We start from the raw sequence: 25,779 nt of genomic DNA, 5'->3' as shown, positions 1-25,779 counted from the left end.
AAATAATAAATACGAAGTAATCATATGATCCAGGAAGTCTGCTTCTGAGCATACCTTAAAAAAACTGAAAGCAGCAACTCACATATTTGTTCACCCATGTTCACAGGAATATGATTTACCACAGCCAAAGGTGGAAGCAACCTAAGTGTCCATGAAAGGATAAATAAGGCCGGGGGAGGTGGCTCATGCCTGTAACCCCAGCGCTTTGGGGGACCAAGGTGTGCAGATCTCTTGACCCTAGGAGTTTGAGACCAGCCTGGGCAACATGGTGAAACCCCACCTCTGCTAAAATTACAAAAATTAGCTGGGCAAAGTGGCACACGCCTGTAACCCCAGCTACTTGGGAGGCTGAGCCGTGAGGATCGCTTGAGCCCAGGAGGTGGAGTGCAGTGAGCCGAGATCGCGCCATTGCACTCCAGTGAAGCGACAGAGCAAGACTCTGTCTCAAAAATAAATAAATAAATAAATAAATAAATAAATAAATAAATAAATGGATAAATAGATCCAGATATGTGATATCTACGTACAATAGGATATAATTCGACATTAAAAAGAAATAAATTGGGGACATGTGCAGTGGCTTATGCTCCCAGCACTTTGAGAAGCCAAAGAAGGCGGATCACCTGAGGTCAGGAGTTCCAGACCAGCCTGGCCAACATGGTGAAACTCCATCTCTACTAAAATACAAAAATTAGCCGGAGTAGTGGCGGGCACCTGTAATTCCAGCTACTCAGAAAGCTGAGGTAGGAGAATTGCTTGAACCTGGGAGGCAGAGGTTGCCGTGGCTGAGCACCACTGCACTCCAGCCTGGGCAACAAGAGCGAAACTCCATCTCCAAAGAAAACAAAAAGTAAATTGGCCAGTGGCAGTGGCTCACACCTGTAATCCCAGCACTTTCAGAGGTTGAGGCAGGAGGATCGCTTGAACCTAGGAGTTCGAGACCAGCCTGGGCAACATAAGGAGACGCACATCTCTACAAAAAATAAAACAATTAAAACAATTAATTAGCCAGGCTTGGTGGTGTGTGCCTGTGGTCCCAGATACTTAGGAGGCTCAGGTTGGAGGCTTGCTTGAGTCCAGGAGTTGAAGACTGCAGTGAGCAATGATCACACCACTGCACTTCAGCCTGGGCCACAGAGCAAAAGCCTGTCTTTTAAGAAAAAAAGAAGAGGTAAATTCTAACACATACTACAAGGTGAAGCTCGAGGACATTATGCTAAGTGAAATAAACACGTCAGAAAAGGACAAATACTTTATGATGCCATTTACATGAGATACCCCCAGTCAAATTCACGAATTCAGACAGTAGAATGGAGGTTGCAAAAGACCTTGAGGGAAGGTGTGCACGGGGAGTTGTGCAACGAGACAGGTATCAGGGTTGCAAGATGAAAACAATTCTGGAAATTGGCTTCACAATCTGAATGTATTTTAACAGTACTGAAGAGAACACTTAAAATGGATGGGAGGCAAATAATACATTCGGCTTAAATGCAAACGTCCTGGCAGGGACAAACCGGACTGAAGCCAGGCCAGTTCAACCACGCCCCTTCCTGCTCCCTTGTCACTCAGTGACAAAGAGGCGGGGCCATTGGATCTGTCCAATCAGGACCTCAGCTGAAAAGCTGGAGGGGCACGCTGCGCATGCGCAGTGCGGACGTCGCCATTCCTGGCCCCTGGCAAGATTGCGTTTCACCTGCTTCTGAGGGCGAAGGTGGCTCCGGCGCATCCTTTGTCGCGCCGTGACCTGCAGCTACTGACAGATCCATAGGGAGGACACCGGGACTTCCCGGACTCTGGGAAATGGTGAGTGTGCGGGGCCAGTGTCCGAGGGGAGGTTTCTGGTTGGAACCGTCCGTGGCCGAGGCCGGGGACCTCCTTGCAGTCAACTCCGGGGTCTGCAGACCCGGGGGCCACCACGGGCGCAGTTAGGTCCTCGGTCTTCTCCGTGGGGGCTGGACCGGCAGCCGGGAGCCCCAGCGTCCTATCCCATCCCCGCGGGGCGACCTCGGCCCCCGGCCCTGGAGCCCCTCTGTGGGCAGCTCCGCACCCGCAGCCCCGCATCTCCCCAGATTGTTCGGTGACTGCGGGAGGGTCCTGGGGAGATCCCATCTCGGTCTGTGGGGTTTGTGCGTTTAAGAATCCACTTGGCTGGAAACCTTACGAAGAATCCACGGGTGCGTTTCCTCACTTGTGATAACCGAAGCCTGGGGAGGTCCTTGCTGCCGGGATCAGGAGGACCAGAGGAGCTCCCAGAGGTTCCTGTGACTGACTGCTCAAACGCCCCTGCTCTCATCACCAGGGACTGACCCCCCTCTAGTGCTCCCAGCATTCAAGCCTGGGGGTGTTTTTGACCTTCTGAATGTGGGCTTTCTTTTCGAACTGCAAGGAAGGGGACTCCTTATCATAACTGATCAGAAAGTTTGTGTTTCTTGCCTTTGGACTCCTTGATCAAACATTAATTCTAGCCACCCTTCATTCTAGTTTCCCTTCGCTCTGGGTAATTTTGTTCCCTTGCGTGAATGTGTGCGATTTTAATTTTCTTTGGTTTCTGGATGGAATTTATCTTGAGCTTGTTCAGGTTTTTAAAATTTTCTTGTTTGTGTTTCTTTATCCGCGTGGTTTCTACCCAAGAGATTTCTCCTATGTTGGAGTGCCATGATGATGGAAAATCTCTCTATGTCATTTCTTCCATATAAGTGGTAGGCCTTTTTTTTTTTTTTTTTTTTTTTTTTTTGAGACGGAGTCCCGCTCTGTCGCCCAGGCTGGAGTGCAGTGGCGCGATCTCGGCTCACTGCAAGGTCTGCCTCCCGGGTTCACGCCATTCTCCTGCCTCAGCCTCCCGAGTAGCTGGGACTACAGGTGCCCGCCACCACGCCCGGCTAATTTTTTGTATTTTTAGTAGAGACAAGATTTCACCCTGTTAGCCAGGATGATCTCGATCTCCTGACCTTATGATCCGCCCGCCTCAGCCTCCCAAAGTGCTGGGATTACAGGCGTGAGCCACTGCGGCCGGCTAAGTGGTAAGCTTTGAGATTTGTGAGAGTGATGTTTATGACATACACCACTTTGATACATTCCGATTGTAAGTGTACGTTGTGATTTTTCTTTCCTCGTGTGGTTTTAATAGGTCAGTGTGTTTTTCTCTGAGCAATTATCCAGTGGAAGGTTCCTAAGTCTAGAGTCATTGTGAGAATTTTTTTGTTTGTTTTTGTTTTTGTTTTTGTTTTTTTTGAGACGGAGTCTCGCTTTGTCGCCCAGGCTGGAGTGCAGTGGCGCGATCTCGGCTCACTGCAAGCTCCGCCTCCCGGGTTCACGCCATTCTCCTGCCTCCGCCTCTGAGTAGCTGGGACTACAGGCGCGCACCACCACGCCCGGCTAATTTTTTTAAAAATATTTTTAGTAGAGATGGGGTTTCACCATGTTAGCCAGGATGGTCTCGATCTCCTGACCTCGTGATCTGCCCGCCTCGGCCTCCCAAAGTGCTGGGATTACAGGCGTGAGCCATCGCACCCAGCCTGTTTTTGTTTTTTTGAGATGGAGTCTCACTCTGTCGCCCAGGCTGGAGTGCAATGGCGTGATCATGGTTCACTGCAACCTCTGCCTCCCTGGTTCAAGCAATTCTCCTGCTTCAGCCTCCCGAATAGCTGGGATTACAGGCGCCTGCCACCACGCCCGGCTAATTCTTGTATTTTTTAGCAGAGATGGGGTTTCACCATCTTGGCCAGGCTGGTCTTGAACTCCTGACCTCAGGTGATCTTCCTGCCTCAGCCTCCCAAAGTGCTGGGATTACAGGCATGAGCCACTGCACCCGGCTGATTGTGGGCATGTTTTTGATGCTGATATGTCAGTAATCTAGTTTGGGTACCATACCCTGAAAGGTGTAATATATAGTTTTTCAGAATTGGAATACTAATTATTTTTGTATAAAATAATCATCAGTAAGTAATGGTTTTCCTAAGGTGGTTATTTGTAGATCATATCTTTTATCTGTCAGTGTACTTGGGTCAAAAGCTAGTAGTGAGTCTCCTCATCTTAATTCAAGTAGGCTTAATATACATTACCTTGAATCTTCACATCCTGATGGTTTGGATGTATCCAGTTGAGCTATAGCTGCTTTATGATCTGCCAGTGTTTTGTAAATAGTTTTCCTGATTGTATTGGGTTTCTTATGTTATTCCAAGTCTGAGTTAGTAAAGTACTTCGCTTAGTACATTGGGTTTGCAGTCTTTCACCATCAAGTTTCTTAATATAAATAGATTGGTTTTTAAGATGCCTACCTTGTAATCAATATTGTAATTAAACACCTTTTGATATTCTGTGAGGTAATTTATATGAGTCATCATTGATTGTATTTCATTAAGTGTCTGTGAGATAGAGGAGAGTATGGAAGTGGTTGTTGACATGTGGGAGTTAAGTTTGTGTTTAAAATCAAACCCTGCTCTTAAGAAATAAAACTGTGGGCTGGGCACAGTGGGTCACGCCTGTAATCCCAGTACTTTTAGGAGGCCGAGGCGGGCGGATCACCTGAGGTCAGGAGTTCAAGACCACCCTGACCAACATAGCAAATCCATCTCTACTAAAAATACAAAAAAAAAACATTAGCCAGGCGTGGTGCCGCACACCTGTAATCTCAGCTACTCGGGAGGTTGAGGCAGGAGAATTAGAATTGCTTGAACCCAGGAGGCAGAGGTTGCAATGAGCTGAGATAACATCACTGTACTCCACCCTTGAGACTGTCTCGAAAAAAAAATTAAATAAATAAATAAAGGTAATTTGCATATATTGTAGCCAACTTTGCCATCCAATGTGAATTTAGCATGTGTTGTAGTATGTCAAATTCTGAATGGTGCTGTGTCTGTTCATTCAGTTTGATTTGTAAAGCTTGTTGGTCTAGGTATGTGTAGCCATTTTAGTAAATTATATTGAAAAATGGGTGAGGGTAAGGTTTTTTCACCTGTAGGATGATGAAATATAGTTCTAATATATGTTAAGGTGGAAGCATATTAATGTTGGTTGTCCCTTAAAATACATGTCTCATTGAGTGGTGTTGACTCTGTACATTTTTTTTTTGTAAGTTTCTCAGTTGCGGTGTTTAACTGGTACCCTTGAAAACAAGTATATTTAAGACAACTCTGTCTACATAATCTTTTGTTGTTTTAGCATGTGTTTCAGAAGTCGTGTGTGTAGGCCAGGCGTGGTGGCTCATGCCTATAATCCCAGCACTTTGAGAAACCAAGGTGAGTGAATCACCTGTGTCAGGAGTTCGAGACCAGCCTGGCCAACGTGGTGAAACTCCGTCTCTATTGAAAATACAAAAAATTAGCTGGATGTGGTGGCAGGCGCCTGTAATTCCAGCTACTCAGGAGGCTGAGGCAGGAGAATTGCTTCAACCCAGGAGGTGGAGGTTGCAGCCAGCCGAGATTGCATCATTGCACTCTAGCCTGGATGACAGAGCAAGACTCTGTCTCAAAAAAAAAAAAAAAAATCGTGTGTGTAAAGTGATCAGGATCAGTTAAGGTTTTTGGGTGAGCCAGGCACAATGGCTCACACCTGTAATCCCAGCACTTTGGGAGGTCGAGGCAGGTGGATCTTGAGGTCAGGAGTTCCAGACCAGCCTGGCTAACATGGTAAAACCCTGTCTCTACTAAAAAATACAAAAATTAGCTGGGTGTGGTGGCAGGTGCCTGTAATCCTAGCTACTCGGGAGGCTGAGGCAGGAGAATCACTTGAACCCAGGAGGCGGAGGTTGCGGCAAGCGGAGATCACGCCACTGTACTCCAGCCTGGGCGACAGAGCAAGACTCTGCCTCGTTGGGGGGATAGAAAGATTATTGGGTGTAATCTGTTTCCAGTCTAATTCTACTAGTGAGGATTTTTTTAGTTCTGTCAAAAAATTGTGGTTCTGTCAAATAAGTTTGACTTTTGGCATGATTATAGCAAGGTTGGGGAAGGCAAAATTTCCCAAAAGTGGAAAGTTAGAGAATCATTTTAGTATGTCTTATCCTCTTCTATTATGTATCACAGTCCAATGGGTATCCCAGTGGCATTGATATTTTTTCCCGTGGAGGTCTGAAAGTTGGGTATATGTAATATGAATGGTTGGTGTGATAGCTGTGTCTGGTGTTGTACCATCTTTTAGATCTGCTTTGTAATCATAATCTTTACTTCCTTCAAGTCTGGGTTGGTACCAGAATTCATACCGAGTATCAACAAATGACTTGTAGGAGTATATATCATATTTATGCTTGTTATGTTAGTTCTTCTAGTATACTTTTTTTGTTGTTGTTGTTGTTGTTGTTTGGTTTTTTTTTTTTTTTTTTGAGATGGAGTTTTGCTCTTTCGCAGTCTGGAGTGCAGTGGCTCGATCTCGGCTCATTGCAACCTCGCCTTCCAGTTTCAAGCAATTCTCCTGCCTCCTGAGCAGTTGGGATTACAGGTGCCTGCCACCACACCCAGCTAACTTTTGTATTTTTAGTAGAGTTGGGATTTCACCATGTTGGCCAGGCTGGTCTCAAACTCCTGACCTTGTGATCCACCCACTACAGCCTCTCAAAGTGCTGGGATTACAGGCAAGAGCCACCATGCCCGGCCTCAGTATATGGTTTGACTTTGGTACTTGGATTGGTGTTGGGTCTGACAGATGGCTTTTATCTAATGATCTGTTTTGTTTTGTTTTGTTTGTGTTGCCCAAGCTGGAGTGCAGTGGCGTGATCTCGGATCACTGCAACCTCCACCTCCTGGGTTCAGGCAATTCTCCTGCCTCAGCCTTCCAGGTAGCTGGGATTATAGGCATGAGCCACCATGCCGGCTAATTTTTGTATTTTTAGTAGAGACGGAGTTTCACCATGATGGCCAGGCTGGGTAATGGTCTGTTTTGATTGGCATGTCTGTTTCCGTGGCATTTTTCTATGTATTATGGGTGCTGTCCATTAGTTTGAGATGTTATTGAATGCTTGATTGTAGCTACATACATTGGTTGAGTTGCATTTATGTGGTCTTCTAAGGGGTATTTGGGAATGCATGCCAAGCATCTATAAAAATACATTGATTGGATGTGTGTGTAGAAAGTCTTTAGGCATTCGTTTCAAATGGTCTGAGACTACATATTATTAGTCCCTTGATTTTTCTAGCAGTTGTTCAAAAAATAATATATTTTCATCAAGTACATGTTGTAGAGTGTGTTCTGGTAATCCTGTGATTTTAGGTATGAGTTGGTATTGTTGTATATCTATGTATTTAAGGCTCAGGAATTTTTATGGTGGCTTTAGAAGGAGTGGTAGGAACAGAAGTAGTAGTAGGAGTTGTTGTTGTATCTGTTATATCCCTTTTATATTCTAAAATATTTTAGGCTGCATGCATTGCCTCACACTTATAATCCCAGCACTTTGGGAAGTTGAGGCAGGAGGATGGCTTGAGACCAGCAACATAGGGAGACCCCATCGCTACTAAAAAAAAAAAAAAAAAAAAAATTAACTATTTTAGTCCATTTGTGTCAATCCTATGTTTTATATTAATTATTGGATATGTAATATGTATCTGATTAAACATAACACTGTAACAACTAAGATATAACAGTACTCGGCCTTGAGGTTCCAAGATTAGGCCGAATAGGAACAGTTCCAGTCTTCAGCTCCCAGCGTGAGCAACACAGAAGATTTCTGTGTTTCCAACTGAGGTGATTTCTGCATTTCCAACTGAGGTACTGGGTTCATCTCACTGGGGTTTGTTAGACAGTGGGTGCCACCCACAGAGCAGGGCGGGGTGTCCCCTCACCCGGGAAGCACAAGGGGTTGGGATATTCCCTTTCCTAGCCAAGGGAAGCCATGACAGACGGTATCTGAAAAATCAGGACTCTCCCACCCTAATACTGCACTTTTCCAACAGTCTTAGCAAATGGCACACCAGGAGATTATATCCCGCACCTGGCTCGGAGGGTCCCATGCCCACAGAGCCTCACTCACTGCTAGCACAGAAGTCTGAGATTGAACTGCAAGGTGGCAGCGAGGCTGAGGGAGGGGCGTCCACCATTGCTGAGGCTTGAGTAAGTAAACAAAGCGGCTGGGAAGCTGGAACTGGGTGGAGCCCACTGCAGCTCAAGGAGGCCTGCCTGCCTCTGTAGACTCCACCTCTGGGGGCAGGGCATAGCCGAACAAAAGGCAGCAGAAACTTCCCTGTCTGACAGCTTTGAAGAGAGTAGTGGTTCTCTCAACACAGAGTTTGAGATCTGAGAATGGACAGAGTGCCTCCTCAAGTGGGTCCCGGACCCCCAAGTAGCCTAACTGGGAGAGACCTCCCAGTAGGGGCTGACTGACACCTCATACAGCCAGGTGTCCCTCTGAGATGAAGCTTCCAGAGGAAGGATCAGGCAACAACATTTGCCATTCTTCAATATTTGCTGTTCTGCAGCCTGTGCTGGTGATAGGCAGGCAAACCGGGTCTCCAACAGAGCTGCAGCTGAGCATCCTCCAACAGACCTGCAGCAAACTCCAACAGACCTGCAGCTGAGGATCCTGACTGTTAGAAGGAAAACTAACAAACAGAAAGGACATCCACACCAAAACCCCATCTGTATGGCACCATCATCAAAGACCAAAGGTAGATAAAACCACGAAGATGGGGAGAAACTAGAGCAGAAAAGCTGAAAATTCTAAAAATCAGAGCACCTCTTCTTCTCCAAAGGAACGTGGCTCCTCGCCAGCAACGGAACAAAGCTGGACGGAGAATGACTTTGACGAGTTGAGAGAAGAAGGCTTCAGACGATCAGTAATAACAGACTTCTCTGAGATAAAGGAGGATGTTCAAACCCATTGCAAAGAAGCTAAAAACCTTGAAAAAAGATTAGACAAATGGCTAACTAGAATAAACAGTGTAGGGAAGACCTTAAATGACCTGATGGAGCTGAAAATCATGGCATGAGAACCACGTGATGCATGCAGAAGCTTCAGTAGCCGATTTGATCAAGTGGAAGAAAGCATATCAGTGATTGAAGATCAAATGAATGAAATGAAGTGAGAAGAGAAGTTTAGAGAAAAAAGAGTAAAAAGAAATGAACAAAGCCTCCAAGAAATATGGGACTATGTGAAAAGACCAAATCTACATCTGATTGGTGTACCTGAAAGTGACAGGGAGAATGGAACCAAGTTGGAAAATACTCTTCAGGATATTATCCAGGAGAACTTCCCCAACCTAGCAAGGCAGGTCAACATTCAAATTCAGGAAATACAGAGAACGCCACAAAGATACTCCTCAAGAAGAGCAACCTCAAGACACATAACTGTCAGATTCACCAAAGTTAAAATGAAGGAAAAAATGTTAAGGGCAGCCAGGGAGAAATGTCAGGTTACCCACAAAGGGAAGCCCGTCAGACTAACAGTAGATCTCTTGGCAGAAACTCTCCTAGCCAGAAGAGAATGGGGGCCGATCTTCAACATTCTTTAAAAAAAGAATTTTCAACCCAGAATTTCATATCCAGCCAAACTGAGCTTCATAAGTGAAGGAGAAATAAAATCCTTTACAGACAAACAAATGCTGAGAGATTTTATCACCACCAGGCCGCCTTACAAGAGCTCCTGAAGGAAGCACTAAACATGGAAAGGAACAAACGGTACCAGTCACTGCAAACACATGCCAAATTGTAAAGACCGTTGATGCTAGGAAGAAACTGCATCAACTAACGAGCAAAATAACCAGCTAACGTCATAATGACAGGGTCAAATTCACACATAACAATATTAACCTTAAATGTAAATGGGCTAATTGCTGCAATTAAAAGACAGACTGGCAAATTGGATAAAGAGTCAAGACCCGTCAGTGTGCTGTATTCAGGAGACCCATCTCACGTGCAGAGACACACATAGGCTCAAAATAAAGGGATGGAGGAAGATCTGCCAAGCAAATGGAAAGCAAACAAAAGCAGGGGTTACAATCCTAGTCTCCGATAAAACAGACTTTAAACTAACAAGATCAAAAGAGACAAAGAAGGCCATTATATAATGGTAAAAGGATCAATTCAACAAGAAGAGTTAACTATCCTAAGTATATATGCACCCAATATAGGAACACCCAGATTCATAAAGCAAGCCCTTAGAGACCTACAAAGAGACTTAGACTCCCAGACAATAATAATGGGAGACTTTAACACCCCACTGTCAGCATTAGACAGATCAACGAGACAGAAAGTTAAGAAGGATATCCAGGAATTGAACTCAGCTCTGCACCAAGCAGACCTAATAGACATCTACAGAACTCTCCACCCTAAATCAACAGAATAGACATTCTTCTTAGCACTACATCACACTTATTCCAAAATTGACCACATAGTTGGAAGTAAAGCACTCCTCAGCAAATGTAAAAGAACAGAAATGATAACAAACTGTCTCTCAGACCACAGTGCAATCAAACTAGAAGTCAGGATTAAGAAACTCACTCAAAAACTGCTCAACTACATGGAAACTGAACAACCTGCTCCTGAACGACTATGGGTACATAATGAAATGAAGGCAGAAATAAAGATGTTCTTTGAAACCAATGAGAACAAAGACACAACATACCAGAATCTCTGGGACACATTTAAAGCACTGTGTAGAGGGAAATTTATGGCACTAAATGCTCACAAGAGAAAGCAGGAAAGATCTAAAATTGACACCCTAACACCACAATTAAAAGAACTAGAGAAGCAAGAGCAAACACATTCAAAAGCTAGCAAAAGGCAAGAAATAACTAAGATCAGAGCTGAATTTTTTTCTTTTTTTTTTTTGAGATGGAATCTCGCTGTGTCGCCCAGGCTGGAGTGCAGTGGCCGGATCTCAGCTCACTGCAAGCTCTGCCTCCCGGGTTTACGCCATTCTCCTGCCTCAGCCTCCCAAGTAGTTGGGACTACAGACGCCCGCCATCTCGCCTGGCTAGTTTTTTGTATTTTTTAGTAGAGACGGGGTTTCACCGTGTTAGCCAGGATGGTCTCGATCTCCTGACCTCGTGATCCACCCGTCTCGGCCTCCCAAAGTGCTGGGATTACAGGCTTGAGCCACCGTGCCCGGCCAGCTGATTTTTTTTTTTTGAGACGGAGTCTCGCTCTGTCACCCAGGCTGGAGTGCAGTGGCCAGATCTCAGCTCACTGCAAGCTCCGCCTCCCGGGTTCATGCCATTCTCCTGCCTCAGCCTCCCGAGTAGCTGGGACTACAGGTGCCCGTCACCTCGCCCGGCTAATTTTTTGTATTTTTTAGTAGAGACGGGGTTTCACCGTGTTAGCCAGGATGGTCTCGATCTCCTGACCTCGTGATCCACCCGTCTCGGCCTCCCAAAGTGCTGGGATTACAGGCTTGAGCCACCGCGCCCGGCCCAGCTGATTTTTTTTTAATGGGCTTCATTGATGTTATTGCAGAGGACATGCAAAAGAAACTACCATTAGAGTGAACAGGCAACCTACAGAATGGGAGAAAATTTTTGCAATCTACCCATCTGGCAAAGGGCTAATATCCAGATCTACAAAGAACTTAAAACAAATTTACAAGAAAAAAACAACCCCATCAAAAAGTGGGCAAAGAATATGAACAGACACTTCTCAAAAGAAGACATTTATGCAACCAACCAACACATGAAAAAATGTTCATCATCACTGGTCATCAGAGAAATGCAAATCAAAACCACAGTGAGATACCATCTCACACCAGTTAGAATGGCAATCATTAATAAGTCAGGAAACAACAGATACTGGAGAGGATGTGGAGAAATAGGAACACTTTTACACTGTTGGTGGCAGTGTAAACTAGTTCAACCATTGTGGAAGACAGTGTGGCGATTCCTTAAGGATCTAGAACTAGAAATACCATTTGACCCAGCCATCCCATTACTGGGTATATACCCAAAGGATTATAAATCATGCTGTTATAAAGACACATGCACATGTATGTTTATTGCGGCACTATTCACAATAGCAAAGACTTGGAACCAACCCAGATGTCCATCAATGACAGACTGGATTAAGCAAATGTGGCACATATACACCATGGAATACTGTGCAGTCATAAAAAAGGATGAGTTTTGTAATCCCAGCACTTTGGGAGGCCGAGACGGGCGGATCACGAGGTCAGGAGATCGAGACCATCCTGGCTAACCCGGTGAAACCCCATCTCTACTAAAAAAATACAAAAAACTAGCCGGGTGAGGTGGCGGGCGCCTGTAGTCCCAGCTACTTCGGAGTCTGAGGCAGGAGAATGGCGTGAACCCGGGAGGCGGAGCTTGCAGTAAGCTGAGATCCGGCCACTGCACTCCAGCCTGGGCGACAGAGCAAGACTCCGTCTCAGAAAAAAAAAAAAAAAAAAAAAAAAAGGATGAGTTCATGTCCTTTTTAGTGACATGGATGAAGCTGGAAACCATCATTCTGAGCAAACTATCGCAAGGACAAAAAACCAGACTCCGCATGTTCTCACTCATAGGTGGGAATTGAACAATGCGAACACTTGGACATAGGGTGGGAAACATCCCACACCAGGGCCTGTCATGGGGGTGGAGGGAGGCGGCAGGGATAGCATTAGGAAATATACCTAATGTAAATGATGAATTAACGGGTGCAGCACACCAACATGATACATGTATACATATGTAACAAACCTGCACGTTGTGCACATGTACCCTAGAACTTAAAGTATAATAAAAAAAAGATAATAACAGTGCTCAATGGGTAAGTTTCATCCTAAACTCTTCCTTAAGCAGCATAGTAGAGAGCTGTTACTAGCAGCAGTATATATCAAGAGAAATATGTGTTTTCTCCTCTCTCATTAAGCAGTTAAGCAATACAACTTATATAACAGGTTAGTAGCCAAGCCAGACCACCGCAGCCCTTGGAGTCTGCAGGTTCACCTAAGCCTCCAATGGTTCCTAATGCTGCATTTAGTTCACAAATTTAAGGAATAGAAACCTGGCTGTGGCACCTAGGTTCTACCAGGTCTGGTCTGACATCCATTCTGAGCCTGATCGGCCAGTCTGCTTCAACTAAGTTAATCAAGTAAATCTGATGCAATGGTTCCAAAGTCTCTAGGTGGCAAAGACAAGTCTCAAGATGAAAAGGAAGGTGAATTAGGTGAGGCATAGGAGAACTTAGAGAGGCTAAAGGTGATCTTGGAGAAACTAAGTCTCCATGCTGAGAGTGCACTGTTGCTGTCAGTCTGCAAACTATTAATCAGATACTGTGGTTGGCAAGCAGATGGTGCAATTTGTCGTTTGTCTGCAGTGATGTGTATGCTTTGTGTTACCCTGGTTTATCTGGTTGGAATTTAAGTAATAATAAGATAGTAAAGTCACTCTGATGACTAGTAGAGGTGAATGAGAAAGGCAGTAAGACCAGCCGAGAAGCTACACAAATTTGTAGCCAGGTTGTTGTTCTTTTTTTTTTTTTTTGAGATTGAGTCTTGCTCTGTTGCCTAGGCTGGAGTGCAAGGGCTCACTGCAGCCTCTGCTCATTGCAGCCTCCACCTCCTGGGTTCAAGCGATTCTCCTGCCTCAGCCTCCCTGATAGCTGGGATTACAGGTGCCTGCCACCATACCCGGCTAATTTTTGTATTTTTCAGTAGAGACAGGGTTTCACCATGTTGGTCAGGCTGGTCTTGAACTCCTGACCTCAGGTGATCCACCCACCTCGGCCTCCCAAAGTGCTAGGATTACAGGCATGAGCCACTACACCCAGCCCAGGTTGTTGTTCTTAAGCAAGTAAACTTGTTATTCCAGTGATGGCTACAGGTGATGTTGAAGCTAAAAATACTAGGTAAGTGGCAAGTAAAACTGGATTGAAGTGCACCTTCAATTATTCTTATGGAAACACTGATGCAATCAGTGACTTGAAGAAAACAGTGTAGTGCCACTGTTGTAGAAGGTGTAACAAATCTAGGTCTAGTGAAAATTTGGAGAAAAGTTGGAGATTTTGCATAATTCTAAGTCTCCTCTTTTTCCTGTAGTCAATAAGTATATCTATATCCATAGGCCAGGATGTCCTGCTGGGAGATAGTGTTGTCATTTAGTCAAATGCTCACCTTGTAAGGTATAATCTTTGTGTCATTGTCTTTCTTATCCTTTGTGACTGTTAAGGTTGGTTAATTAAAGTAAGAGTAGAAGGGCCAGGTGCGGTGGCTCATGCCTATAATCCCAGCCCTTTGGGAGGTCAAGGTGGGCAGATCCCTTGAGGCCAGGAGTTTGACACTCACCTGGCCAACATGGCAAAACCCCATCTCTACTGAAAATACAAAAAATTAACTGGGCATGGTGGTGCTTACCTGTAATCTCAGCTACTCAGAGGCTGAGGCAGGAGAATCGCTTGAACCCAGGAAGTGGAGGAAGCCGAGATCGTGTCACTGCACTCCAGCCTGGGCAACAGAGTGTGACAATTTCTCAAAAAAAGAAAAAAAAAAAAAAAGAGTCTGACTTAATTCATATACATTTTTATAACAAAGATGTTGTTTGTTCCTCCTGTAACTTCTTTCAAGGTTTTTCTTTGTCTTTTAATTTTCTCTTTGAATATGATACACCCAGATGTGGATTTGGGGGTATATATGTTGCTTGGCATTCCTGGATATGTCCTTTCATGTATATCGTTAATTTTGGGAAATTATCAGTCGTTATTGCTTCAATTATTTCTTCTGTTTCTTTCTCTTTCTTCTTTAGTTAGTACTATTATGTGTATGTTCCACTTTTTGTAATTTTCTGACAGTTTTTGGATCTTCTGATGTCTTTTTTCTCCTTTTCAGTTTGGCAGGTTATACTGACAGTTCTTCAAGATCACTGATCATCTCTTCAGACATTTCCACTGTATTGATGAACCTCTAAGGCTGTTCTTCATTTCTGTTGTGGTGTATTTTATGTCCTTCGTTACCTTTTGATTCTTCGTTAGAATTTCTATGTCTCTGCTTAAATTGTCTATTTTTTTTTCATATTGTTCAACATTTCCTTGAGAACCCTTAGTATATTAATCATATTTGGTTTAAATTTCTTATCTGACAATTCCAACATCTCTTCTATACCTAATCTGGTTCTGGCGCTTGACCTCTGTCTTCTAATTCTGTTCTTAAAACCTTTTCGTATTTCGTATATTTTTTTGTTGAAAACTGGACAAGATGTACTGGGAAAAAGAAACTGAGGTAAATAGGCCTTGAGTGTGAGTTCTAGGTTTATCCTACTGGGTTTTGTCTCTGTTTACTGTTTTCAGTAGCTGTAGATGTCAGAGGTTAAAATTTCCTTTGGTGTCCTTGCTTTTCTCTCTCCTGTCATCTTTGGGGTTCTCTTTTTTTTTTTTTTTTTTTTTTTTTTGAGACGGAGTCTGGCTCTGTTGCCCGGGCTGGAGTGCAGTGGCCGGATCTTAGCTCACTGCAAGCTCCGCCTCCCGGGTTTAAGCCATTCTCCTGTCTCAGCCTCCCGAGTACCTGGGACTACAGGCGCCGCCACCTCGCCTGGCTAGTTTTTTGTATTTTTAGTAGAGACAGGGTTTCACCGTGTTAGCCAGGATGGTCTCGATCTCCTGACCTCGTGATCCGCCCGTCTCGGCCTCCCAAAGTGCTGGGATTACAGGCTTGAGCCACCGCGCCCGGCCAATCTTTGGGGTTCTCTAGACACTTGCTAAATAAAGTCTGAAACATGCAGAAGGAAACTGCAATATTCTTTCATTGCAGCCACCTGTTTTTGTTTTATTTTGTTTTGTTTTGTTTTGTTTTGTTTTGTTTTGTTTGAGACGGAGTCTTGCTGTGTCTCCCAGGCTGGAGTGCAGTGGCGTGATCTCGGCTCACTGCAAGCTCCGCCTCCCGGGTTCACGCCATTCTCCCGCCTCAGCCTCCCAAGTAGCTGAGACTACAGGCGCCCGCCACCACGCCCGGCTAGTTTTTTGTATTTTTAGTAGAGACGGGGTTTCACCATGTTAGCCAGGATAGTCTCGATCTCCTGACCTCGTGATCCACCCGCCTCGGCCTCCCAAAGTGCTGGGATTACAGGCTTGAGCCACCGCGCCCGGCGCAGCCACCTGTTTTTAAACAGAAACCCTAATGACAATACTGGTAAGCTGTAGGTGGAAGGGAAACATGTTATAGTCCTATGATTTGATCTCAGTCTTTTAGTGAGCCTGTGCCCCTGAGCTGCAATGTTTTGTGATATGATATGATTAGCTTTTGTATGTGATTCCTAGCACAGAGCTCCTAAATCCCTTGAATTTCACAAGTGAGAAGGGTGAAAGGATCCTCCTTATTTGCAAAGTAGCACTCTTAGGAGATCCTAGATGACTTTAGGATTAGGATTGGTGACCACAAAGACCCACCCTTGAACTTTCAGCCCTAGCCCCCAGCCTCACAAAAGAAAAGAGGAGCTGGAGATTGAATTAATCATTAGTGTGTAATGATTTAATCAATCATATCTATCTGATGGGACCTTCATAAATATTGGGGCTCTGAGAACTTCCATGTTGGTGAACATATTGAGGTGCCGTGAGGATGGCACACCCAGGGAATGCATGGAAACTTCCCACCTCCTCCCCATACTGACCAATGGGCCTCTTCCACTTGGCTGTTCGTGAGTTGTATGTTTTGTAATTAAACCGGTGATGCTAAGGAAGTCACTCTCCTGACTTCTGAGGGAGGCCCTAGTGAATTATTGAACTATAAAGGGTGTTGTGAGAACTCCAGATTTGTAGTTGGCATATAGAAGCATGGGTGGCCTGGGCACCCCACTGTGTGACTTGCATCTGACATGGGGGCAGTCTTGTGGGACTGAGTCCTTAACCTGTGGAGTCTGACTAATTCTGGGTACTTAAAATTGGATTATATTTTAGGGCACAGTCAATGTCAGAGAGTTGGAGAATGGTGTTGGAAAAGACACCTTGTATTGGTGTTGGGAAGACAAAAAATGGTTCACTTTCACACATGCTTCTGTGTCCCTGCTCCCAGGTCACATAGGCTTTGGCAAACTCCTAGTAGGTTAGGCTTTTGTTGAAATGGATTTTTTTGAGAATAGGCCTTCTTAAGAAGAACATGATGTTCTGGGAATATTATAAAATTGTTCCTTTTCCTATTTGTCTCTCAAATTTTAGAGAGAAAACTTTGCCTTATGACCCTCAATTCTTTAATGGATCTAAGAAGAGTAATCGATTTGATGTTTGTTTATTTTTTACTTGCGCGGCTGGGAATGACAATTTCTACGTTCCTTACTTGTAAGACCAGAAATTGGAAGTCTCTGACTTCATTTTTTTGTGATGTTTGATGGATGATCGCTTTAAAATCTCATTCTTGCCAGGCATGGGGGCTCATGCCTATAATCCCAGCACTTTGGGGAGTGGAGGCAGGCAGATTGCTTGAGCCCAGGAGTTCAAGACCAACCTGGCCAACATTGTGAAACCCTGTCTCTACTAAAAACACAAAAATTAGATGGGTGTGGTGGTGCACACCTGTAATCCCAGCTACTCAGGAGGCTGAGGCACAAGAATCACTTGAACCCAGGAGGCGAAGCTTGCAGTGAGCCGAGATCACGCTACAGCACTCCAACCTGGGCAACAGTGAAACTCGGTCTCAAAAAAAAATGAAATAAAATAAAATCTCATTCCTCCTTTTCCACTATATACCCCACATCCAGATATGATAGGAAGAAAGCCTGGGTCACCCTCATTTGGTGCTGGTGAGACATCCAATCCACATTAGCCCCTGGCTATATGCATGAACTCCCACACTAGCCCACTCCCTAACCTCAGTGAAAACTCCAAGCCAGCCTACCCGCTCTTCCCAAGGTCTCAAGTATACATGTAATAAACCTTCTCCTGGTGTAGGGATTTTGTAGAGGTCTAAGTTGCCATACGTACCTCCTCAGGCCTGAGCTCTAACTTCCCAGTAACCTCCTAGATCCATGAAATATGAGAGAGACAAAAGGAAGAACTGAGCCTGTGATAAATATTACACAAACAAGTTGAAATTAATACTTCTGCAAAGGAATATTTTCATTCAGCCAGCTGGATTTGAGTAGTCATAGTGGAACAGGAATTAAAAGAAATTTTAAAGACGTGTAAGCAAAAACTCAGTTGTATGTAAGAAAAACCAGTTCCCCCTGAGGAAGAGAAAGAGCTGAAGTCCTTTAAAAATTGACTGCCTGTTTTTCTGTGGCTAGTGAGCCATATCTCTCCCTTTCCCAGGCATTGTGAAGACCCTGTTTCTCTAGCTGTGCAGCTGCAAGGTCACTAAACAGATAATCTCAAGTCGTAAAACATGTTGTTCCTTGAAAAGTAAGAAATAATGTAATGCATGTCTTAATTGAATAACTGTCTTTGTTTCTCACTTCTGTCCCCCTGCACAAATCTCCCCCCACCCCACGAAATACTGAAAAGGTAGCTTGACTCTTTGTTCGAGGCTCAGTCCTTTAGATGTTAATCCAATTGGGTCAGTGCACCTAAGTAATTAAATAATTCCTCCTCAACGTGTCAATCTCTGATTCCTTAATAATCCCACTGCAGTAGTGGCCCGGAGTCCTTCAGGACTTGGCCAGCAGCTCCTCATGACAATTTAGCTTTCCACAGGCCTCCTGGCCTCTCGTTTGTTGATGGGAATAAAAGAAAAGCCTACCGTTCTTGAAGGTGTATTTATTTATTGAAACCTTACCCAGATTGATTCCATGTTTAATGAAATGCTGAGTAAGATGCTTCATAAGGTAGGAAATGAGTTTCTCACAAGGGATTAGAGGTCTTAAAATTTGTTTCATTTGTATAGCATTTCTCTTACTTTTCCAATGTGAGCTTGAGTCCACCTTTAGAGAACAATAAAGTTCCAAATAATCACAGTAAAAATATAGAAGTAATTGATCAGGCACAGTGGCTCACGCCTGTAATCCTAGCACTTTGGGAGGCTGGGGGATGGGGCAAATTGCCTGCGCTCAGGAGTTCGAGACCAGCCTGGCCAACATGGCAAAACCCTGTCTCTACTAAAAATACAAAAAATTAGCTGGGTGTGGTGGCACATACCTGTAGTCCCAGCTACTCAGGAGGCTGAAGCACAAGAATCATTTGACCTCCAGAGGGAGAGGTTGCAGTGAGCCAAGATCAGACCACTGAACTCCAGCCTGGGCAATAAAGCAAGACTCTGTTTCAAAAAAAGAAAAAGAAAAAAGAAAAAAATAGAAGTAACTTCTGTGTGTTCATGATCGCATGAATTTTATGAGGAAGTCAGTGTGGACAGTTGTAGTTCTGACAGCCAAGTCATACACCAAATGTTTGGAGAACACAGAATTGTATGGGAACTTCTTATAAATCGAGTATAGATCCCCAGTACCACCAGTCTTACCCATCCTGCTGTAAACATATGTGGAATGTTTCAGAACTCAGTCTCCTTTGAGGATGTGGCTGTGAACTTCACCCTGGAGGAGTGGGCTTTGCTGGATTCTTCACAGAAAAAGCTCTACGAAGATGTGATGCAGGAGACCTTCAAAAACCTGGTCTGTCTAGGTAAGGATATCAACATTTCTCTCCTCAGTTAAATATAGAACACAGAACAAGTGTTTCTTGCTTGACAGCTGTGTTCCAAGATTTGAAATGTGGAAAGGGAATCTTTCAGTGATTGAATCAGACAGAGTCACAGCTAATCATGAAACTAGACTGTAATGATTTTCTGTAATTTGTAATAATTTATAATGGTGTTTCTGGGTGTGCATTTTAGGAAAAAAGTGGGAAGACCAGGACATTGAAGATGACCACAGAAACCAGGGGAGAAATCGAAGGTGAGTTGCATCCACAGAAGAATAGCGGCCCGTGGGGGAATTTCAGAAGAAAGCAGGCAAAACAATTAAGCACAGCTTCAAATTTAGTTATTCCTAGAAAACTTTCACTGAAAATGTTTTCTTAAAAACATCATAGATGTTCAGGATGTGAAAAATAAATCACGTTGAAATAGCATTTAGAAAATCCTTCTATAAATATGATTCTTTTGGCCAGGCACAGTAGTTTGTGCAGGTAATCCCAGCGGTTTGGGAGGCTGAGGTAGGAGGATCACTTGAGGCCAGGAATTCAAGACCAGCCTGGGTAACATAACAAGACCTCATCTGGGAAAAAAAAAAAAAAAAAAGGCTGGGCGTGGTGGCTCACACCTGTATTCCCAGCACTTTGGGAGGCCAAGGGGGCGGATTACGAGGTCAGGAGATCGAGACCATCCTGACTAACAGTGAAACCCATCTCTACTAAAAATACAAAAAAAAAAAAAAAAATTAGCCGGGCATGGTGGCAGGCGCCTGTAGTCCCAGCTACTCAGGAGGCTGAGGTAGGAGAATGGCGTGAACCTGGGAGGCGGAGATTGCAGTGAGCCGAGATCGCGCCGTTGCACTCCAGCCTGGGCGACAGAGTGAGACTCCATCTCAAAAAAAAAAAAAAAAAAAAGGCCTGGCACGGTGGCTCATACCTGTAATCCTAGCACTTTGGGAGGCCAAGGCGGGCGGATTACCTGAGGTCAGGAGTTCAAGACCAGCCTGGCCAACATGGCAAAACCCCATCTCCACTAAAAATACAAAAATTAGCCGGCCGTGGTAGTGTGCTCCTATAATCCCAGCTACTCAGGAGGCTGAGGCAGGAAAATCGCTGGAACCCGGGAGGCAGAGGCTGCAGTGAGCCTAGATCACACCACTGCGCTCCAGCCTGAGTGACAGAGCAAGACTCTGTCTCAAAAAAAAAAAAAAGAAAAAAAAGCATTAGCCAGGCATGCTAGCACGCATCTATAGCGCATCTGTAGTGCATCTATACTCCCAGCTGCTCAGGAGGCTGAGATGGGAGGATTGGTTGAGCCCAGGAATTCAAGGCTTCATTGAGCTGTGATCGTGCCACTGCACTCCAGCCTGGGTGAGAGAATGAGACTCCATCTCTTATTTAAACAAAACAAACAAAAAAATTGACTGTTTTGATCATAACTACAGTTGAGTCTTCTTCTAGAGCATTGAATATATTAACTTGCAAACAATTCAGACAGTGCAGATATCCTACACTTCCTCCGAAAATGGTTAAAATGTAATTCTCATACCTACTAATAAATACAAAATAATTTAAAAGCCACTGATAATGTACTGCTCATTTTTTACAGAGGTCATATGGTTGAGAGACTCTGTGAAAGTAGAAAAGGTGGCAAATGTGGAGAAACCACAAGCCAGATGCCAAATGTTAATATCAACAAGGAAACTTCTACTGGAGCAAAACCACATGAATGCAGCTTTTGTGGGAAAGACTTCATGCATCATTCATCCCTTAATAGGCACATGAGATCTCACATTGGACAGAAACCAAATGAGTATCAGGAATATGAAAAGCAACCATGTAAACGTAAAGCGGTTGGGAAAACCTTCAGTTATCGCCACTGTGTTCGCAAACATGAAAGAACTCACACTGGAGGGAAGCCCTATGAATGTAAACAATGTGGGAAAGCCTTTATATATTACCAGCCTTTTCAAAGACATGAAAGGATTCATGCTGGAGAGAAACCCTATGAATGTAAGCAATGTGGAAAAACCTTTATATATTACCAGTCTTTTCAAAAACATGCTCACACTGGAAAGAAACCCTATGAATGTAAACAGTGTGGGAAAGCCTTTATATGTTACCAATCTTTTCAAAGACATGAAAGGACTCACACTGGAGAGAAACCCTATGAATGTAAGCAATGTGGTAAGGCCTTCAGTTGTCCCACATACTTTCGAACTCATGAAAGAACCCATACTGGAGAAAAACCCTACAAGTGTAAAGAATGTGGTAAAGCTTTCAGTTTTCTCAGTTCTTTTCGAAGGCATAAAAGGACTCACAGTGGAGAGAAACCCTATGAATGTAAAGAATGTGGAAAAGCCTTCTTTTATTCTGCAAGCTTTCAAGCACATGTAATAACACACACTGGGGCTCGACCTTATAAATGTAAAGAATGTGGGAAGGCCTTCAACTCTTCTAATTCCTGTCGAGTGCATGAAAGAACTCATATTGGAGAAAAACCATATGAATGTCAACGGTGTGGCAAATCATTCAGTTGGTCCATTTCTCTTCGAATGCATGAAAGAACTCATACTGGAGAGAAACCCTATGAATGTAAACAGTGTCATAAAACCTTCAGTTTTTCAAGCTCCCTTCGAGAACACGAAACAACTCACACTGGAGAGAAACCCTATGAATGTAAACAATGTGGGAAAGCCTTCCGTTTTTCAAGTTCCCTTCAAAGACATGAAAGGACTCACAGTGCAGAAAAACCCTATGAATGTAAACAGTGTGGGAAAGCCTTCAGGTGTTCAAGTTATTTTCGAATTCATGAAAGGTCGCACACTGGAGAGAAACCCTATGAATGTAAACAGTGTGGAAAAGTTTTCATTCGTTCCAGTTCCTTTCGACTGCATGAAAGGACACACACTGGAGAGAAACCCTATGAATGTAAACTATGTGGGAAAGCCTTCAGTTTTTCAAGTTCCCTTCGAGAACATGAAAAAATTCACACTGGGAATAAACCGTTTGAATGTAAGCGGTGTGGTAAGGCCTTCCTTCGTTCCAGTCAAATTCGATTGCATGAAAGGACTCACACTGGAGAGAAACCGTATCAGTGTAAACAATGTGGAAAAGCCTTCATTTCTTCCAGTAAATTTCGAATGCATGAGAGAACTCACACAGGAGAGAAACCCTATCGATGTAAACAATGTGGGAAAGCCTTCAGATTTTCAAGTTCTGTTCGAATTCATGAAAGGTCTCACACTGGAGAGAAACCTTATGAATGCAAACAATGTGGAAAAGCCTTCATTTCTTCCAGTCACTTTCGACTGCATGAAAGGACTCATATGGGAGAGAAAGCCTAAGAATATAAGCAACATTCTGAAGCCTTCAGTTTTTCCAGCTCCTTCTGAATACACGAAAGAGTTCATACTGGACAAAAGCTGTGTGAATACAAACATTGTTTTAAAGCCCTGGATTGTTCCAGTTTCTTTTGAACACATGAAAGAATTCCCACTGGTGAGAAACCATATGAATGTAAACATTGTGATTAATCCTTCAGTTGACCTAATTCATTTCTTTTTTTTTTTTTTTGAGACGGAGTCTCGCTCTGTCGCCCAGGCTGGAGTGCAGTGGCCGGATCTCAGCTCACTGCAAGCTCCGCCTCCCGGGTTTACGCCATTCTCCTGCCTCAGCCTCCCGAGTAGCTGGGACTACAGGCGCCCGCCACCTTGCCCGGCTAGTTTTTTGTATTTTTTTAGTAGAGACGGGGTTTCACTGTGTTAGCCAGGATGGTCTCGATCTCCTGACCTCGTGATCCGCCCGTCTCGGCCTCCCAAAGTGCTGGGATTACAGGCTTGAGCCACCGTGCCCGGCCGCCGACCTAATTCATTTCAAAGACAGGACTCCTGCTGCAGTGAAATGTTTTTTTTTTTTTTTTTTTTTTTAAAAAAAGAGGCCAAGCTTGGTGGCCCATGCCTGTAGTCCCAGCACGTTGGGAGGCCAAGGCAGGCAGATCATTTGAGGTCAGAAGTTTGAGACCAGCTTGGTCAACATGGTGAAACCCCATGTCTACTAAAAATTACAAAAAAATTAGCCAGGCATGGTAGCGCATACCTCTAATCCCAGCTGCTCAGGAGGCTAAGGCAGGAGAAATTGCTTGAACATGGAGGCAGAAGTTGCAGGGAGCTGAGATCACACCACTGCACCCCAGCTTGGGCAACAGAATGAGACACTGTCTCAAGAAAAAAAAAAGTGGGAAAATCTTCAACTGTCCTCTGGAGTGTGAATATATGAAAAGACTCAGAGTAGGGTAAAAGTCTATAAATGTAAGAAATTTGGGAAAGCCTTCACACAGCCTTTTGAGCACACATGAGAATGTATACTGGAGAGAAACCCTATATATATTAAGAATGTGGGAAATTCTTCATCCTAGTTCTTTTGTTGTTGTTGATGATACAAAAATATTTTCATTTAATAAAGATTGTCAGGTTATATTTAATGAGAAAGAAAGTATCACGTAAACAGCCCATTAATAAAATTTTATTCTTATAAATTATTTTATTTTTCTTTAAAATTGGAACATATTCTTATTATGCTTTCCAAAGGACATATTGATTTAGATGTGACTCATTCTTCAGTGGATTCTACAGAAGAAATCATATGAGAGCTAATTTCCAATTCAGCAACAGCATTTTTTACTTCTGCAGTTATTTTTTTCTATCCAATCTGGCTGAGTCTTGGTTGAGTAGTTCATGCTGCTATTTGAAGTCCCTGGGTGTGAGGTAGGGATCCTTAAGTTTTCTCTCATAATATGTCCTCTGTTGAGACCTACACTGTTAAGATTTTCAACACAAGATAACTCTTGGACTGGCCTTGTAAAAATGGAGAGTAAACATTTGACCCACTTTGTCTGTAGAAGTTTGGTGCAGACTTCTGCTAATATCTCATTTGTTCTGTAGATGGACTTCTAATTTTTGTCTCTCTTGTCTTGCTCTTTCTTCAGTCTCCCATTTAAACTTCTCTACATATTCTATATCATGTTCATTTCCATATGACTTTTCAGATTTACTACTTCTGTTACAGTCTTGCCAATGCACCACAGTATAGCAGTTTTTTGTTTTCTGAGGTAGTATGTGGAGTTCTTTGTCTTACTTCCAAGAATATTAAGGAATGCAGACACAAGGGTGAGATTGGAGCAAAAGTTTAATAAGCAAAGAAAGAAAGCTCTCCGCAGCAGAGAGTGGAGCCCAAATGGATTGCCCACTATGAGGCTGGGTCTGGGATTTTTATAGACTGGAAAGGGGAAGAAATGTGCTGACTAGTCTGAAGGCTGTCTTGGCAAAGCATGATTCAGCCTGGCCCAGGACCTTGGCCTGGGATCAATCAGAGGCTGAAATGATGATTCATAGAGGCTAAAGAATGTCTAAAAAAAAGGCCGGGCGCGGTGGCTCAAGCCTGTAATCCCAGCACTTTGGGAGGCCGAGGCGGGTGGATCACGAGGTCAGGAGATCGAGACCATCCTGGCGAACACGGTGAAACCCCGTCTCTACTAAAAAAATACAAAAAACTAGCCGGGTGAGTTGGCGGGCGCCTGTAATCCCAGTTACTCGGGAGGCTGAGGCAGGAGAATGGCGCAAACCCGGGAGGCGGAGCTTGCAGTGAGCTGAGATCCGGCCACTGCACTCCAGCCTGGGCAACAGCGCGAGACTCTGTCTCAAAAAAAAAAAAAAAAAAAAAAAAAGAATGTCTAAAAAAAAAGTGCCCACCAGAACCCACCAGAGCCTACCAGGTATATGCCCATAAAAGGAGTACAGGCTATTTCCTGGAAGCCCACTAGTTATACAAAAGATGAAGGCATTTGTATGTTGGGCCTTGTTCCTTTCTTTAAGTGAGCTAAAGGTTTGTGCAAGTTTCCTCATCTGAGTGGGCTAAAAGTTCTATCTGTGCAGCTGTGGGCATATCTCTAGGCACGACTCCCTGTGCTAATTATTATTATTTTTTAATCCAATCAGAGAACTTGTGATATGTGGGAAGAAGGCACTAACCAGTGGGTCAGGGGCTCTCCAAAATCCCTTCCCTTGCTGTTTACCTAAGGCAAGCTAGCTAACTCCTCTCACTTCTTGTTCTAACACCTTTTTATTCTTCTCAAATTCTTTACATTTCTGATGTATCGTTTTTGTAGATAATAGTTCCTGTTGAAGAACTTGATTGTTTTCAGCCAGATATAGTCATTTTGAAGATGCACCTTCCAGTTCTGCTGTAAGATTATCAATCTTATATCTTTTTAATCTGAATATTCATTTCAAGTTGACTGATTTTTAAATATCCATGGAAACTAAA

General features: G+C 43.8%; 1 protein-coding gene and 2 long non-coding RNA genes across 7 annotated transcripts; 2 read left to right on the top strand and 1 right to left on the bottom strand.

Moving 5' to 3' along the window:
* Positions 1 to 1,650: 1,650 nt before the first annotated feature.
* On the top strand, positions 1,651 to 25,779 carry ZNF14 (zinc finger protein 14). Of its 5 annotated transcripts, none has more exons than XR_013409291.1 (5): positions 1,651 to 1,803; positions 19,320 to 19,446; positions 19,658 to 19,718; positions 21,065 to 22,956; positions 25,622 to 25,779. XR_013409291.1 is itself a non-coding variant. In XM_077978555.1 (4 exons), exons 1-4 carry the CDS (start codon positions 1,801 to 1,803, stop codon positions 22,800 to 22,802), a joined length of 1,929 nt encoding a protein of 642 aa, XP_077834681.1. In that variant the 5' UTR covers positions 1,651 to 1,800; the 3' UTR covers positions 22,803 to 23,949. The 5 variants fall into 5 exon arrangements, 2 of the variants coding, with proteins under 2 accessions (XP_077834681.1, XP_077834680.1); XR_013409289.1 differs by lacking the exon at positions 25,622 to 25,779 and adding an exon at positions 23,566 to 23,949 and having other exon boundaries at positions 21,065 to 23,125; XR_013409290.1 differs by lacking the exon at positions 25,622 to 25,779 and adding an exon at positions 23,574 to 23,949 and having other exon boundaries at positions 21,065 to 23,131.
* Positions 2,997 to 4,752, top strand: LOC144336890 (uncharacterized). The gene is made up of 2 exons (XR_013409312.1): positions 2,997 to 3,583; positions 4,690 to 4,752. It is a non-coding gene; the product is annotated as an uncharacterized LOC144336890 (long non-coding RNA).
* On the bottom strand, positions 16,686 to 20,202 carry LOC144336897 (uncharacterized). The gene is made up of 2 exons (XR_013409319.1): positions 20,083 to 20,202; positions 16,686 to 17,274 (listed from the first exon to the last, which is right to left on the bottom strand). It is a non-coding gene; the product is annotated as an uncharacterized LOC144336897 (long non-coding RNA).

This window comes from Macaca mulatta, chromosome 19 (assembly GCF_049350105.2).
Source record: "Macaca mulatta isolate MMU2019108-1 chromosome 19, T2T-MMU8v2.0, whole genome shotgun sequence".
NCBI lineage: Eukaryota > Metazoa > Chordata > Mammalia > Primates > Cercopithecidae > Macaca > Macaca mulatta.
Note: the sequence above shows the minus strand (reverse complement) of the source record. Positions and strands in the feature narration are given on the sequence as shown.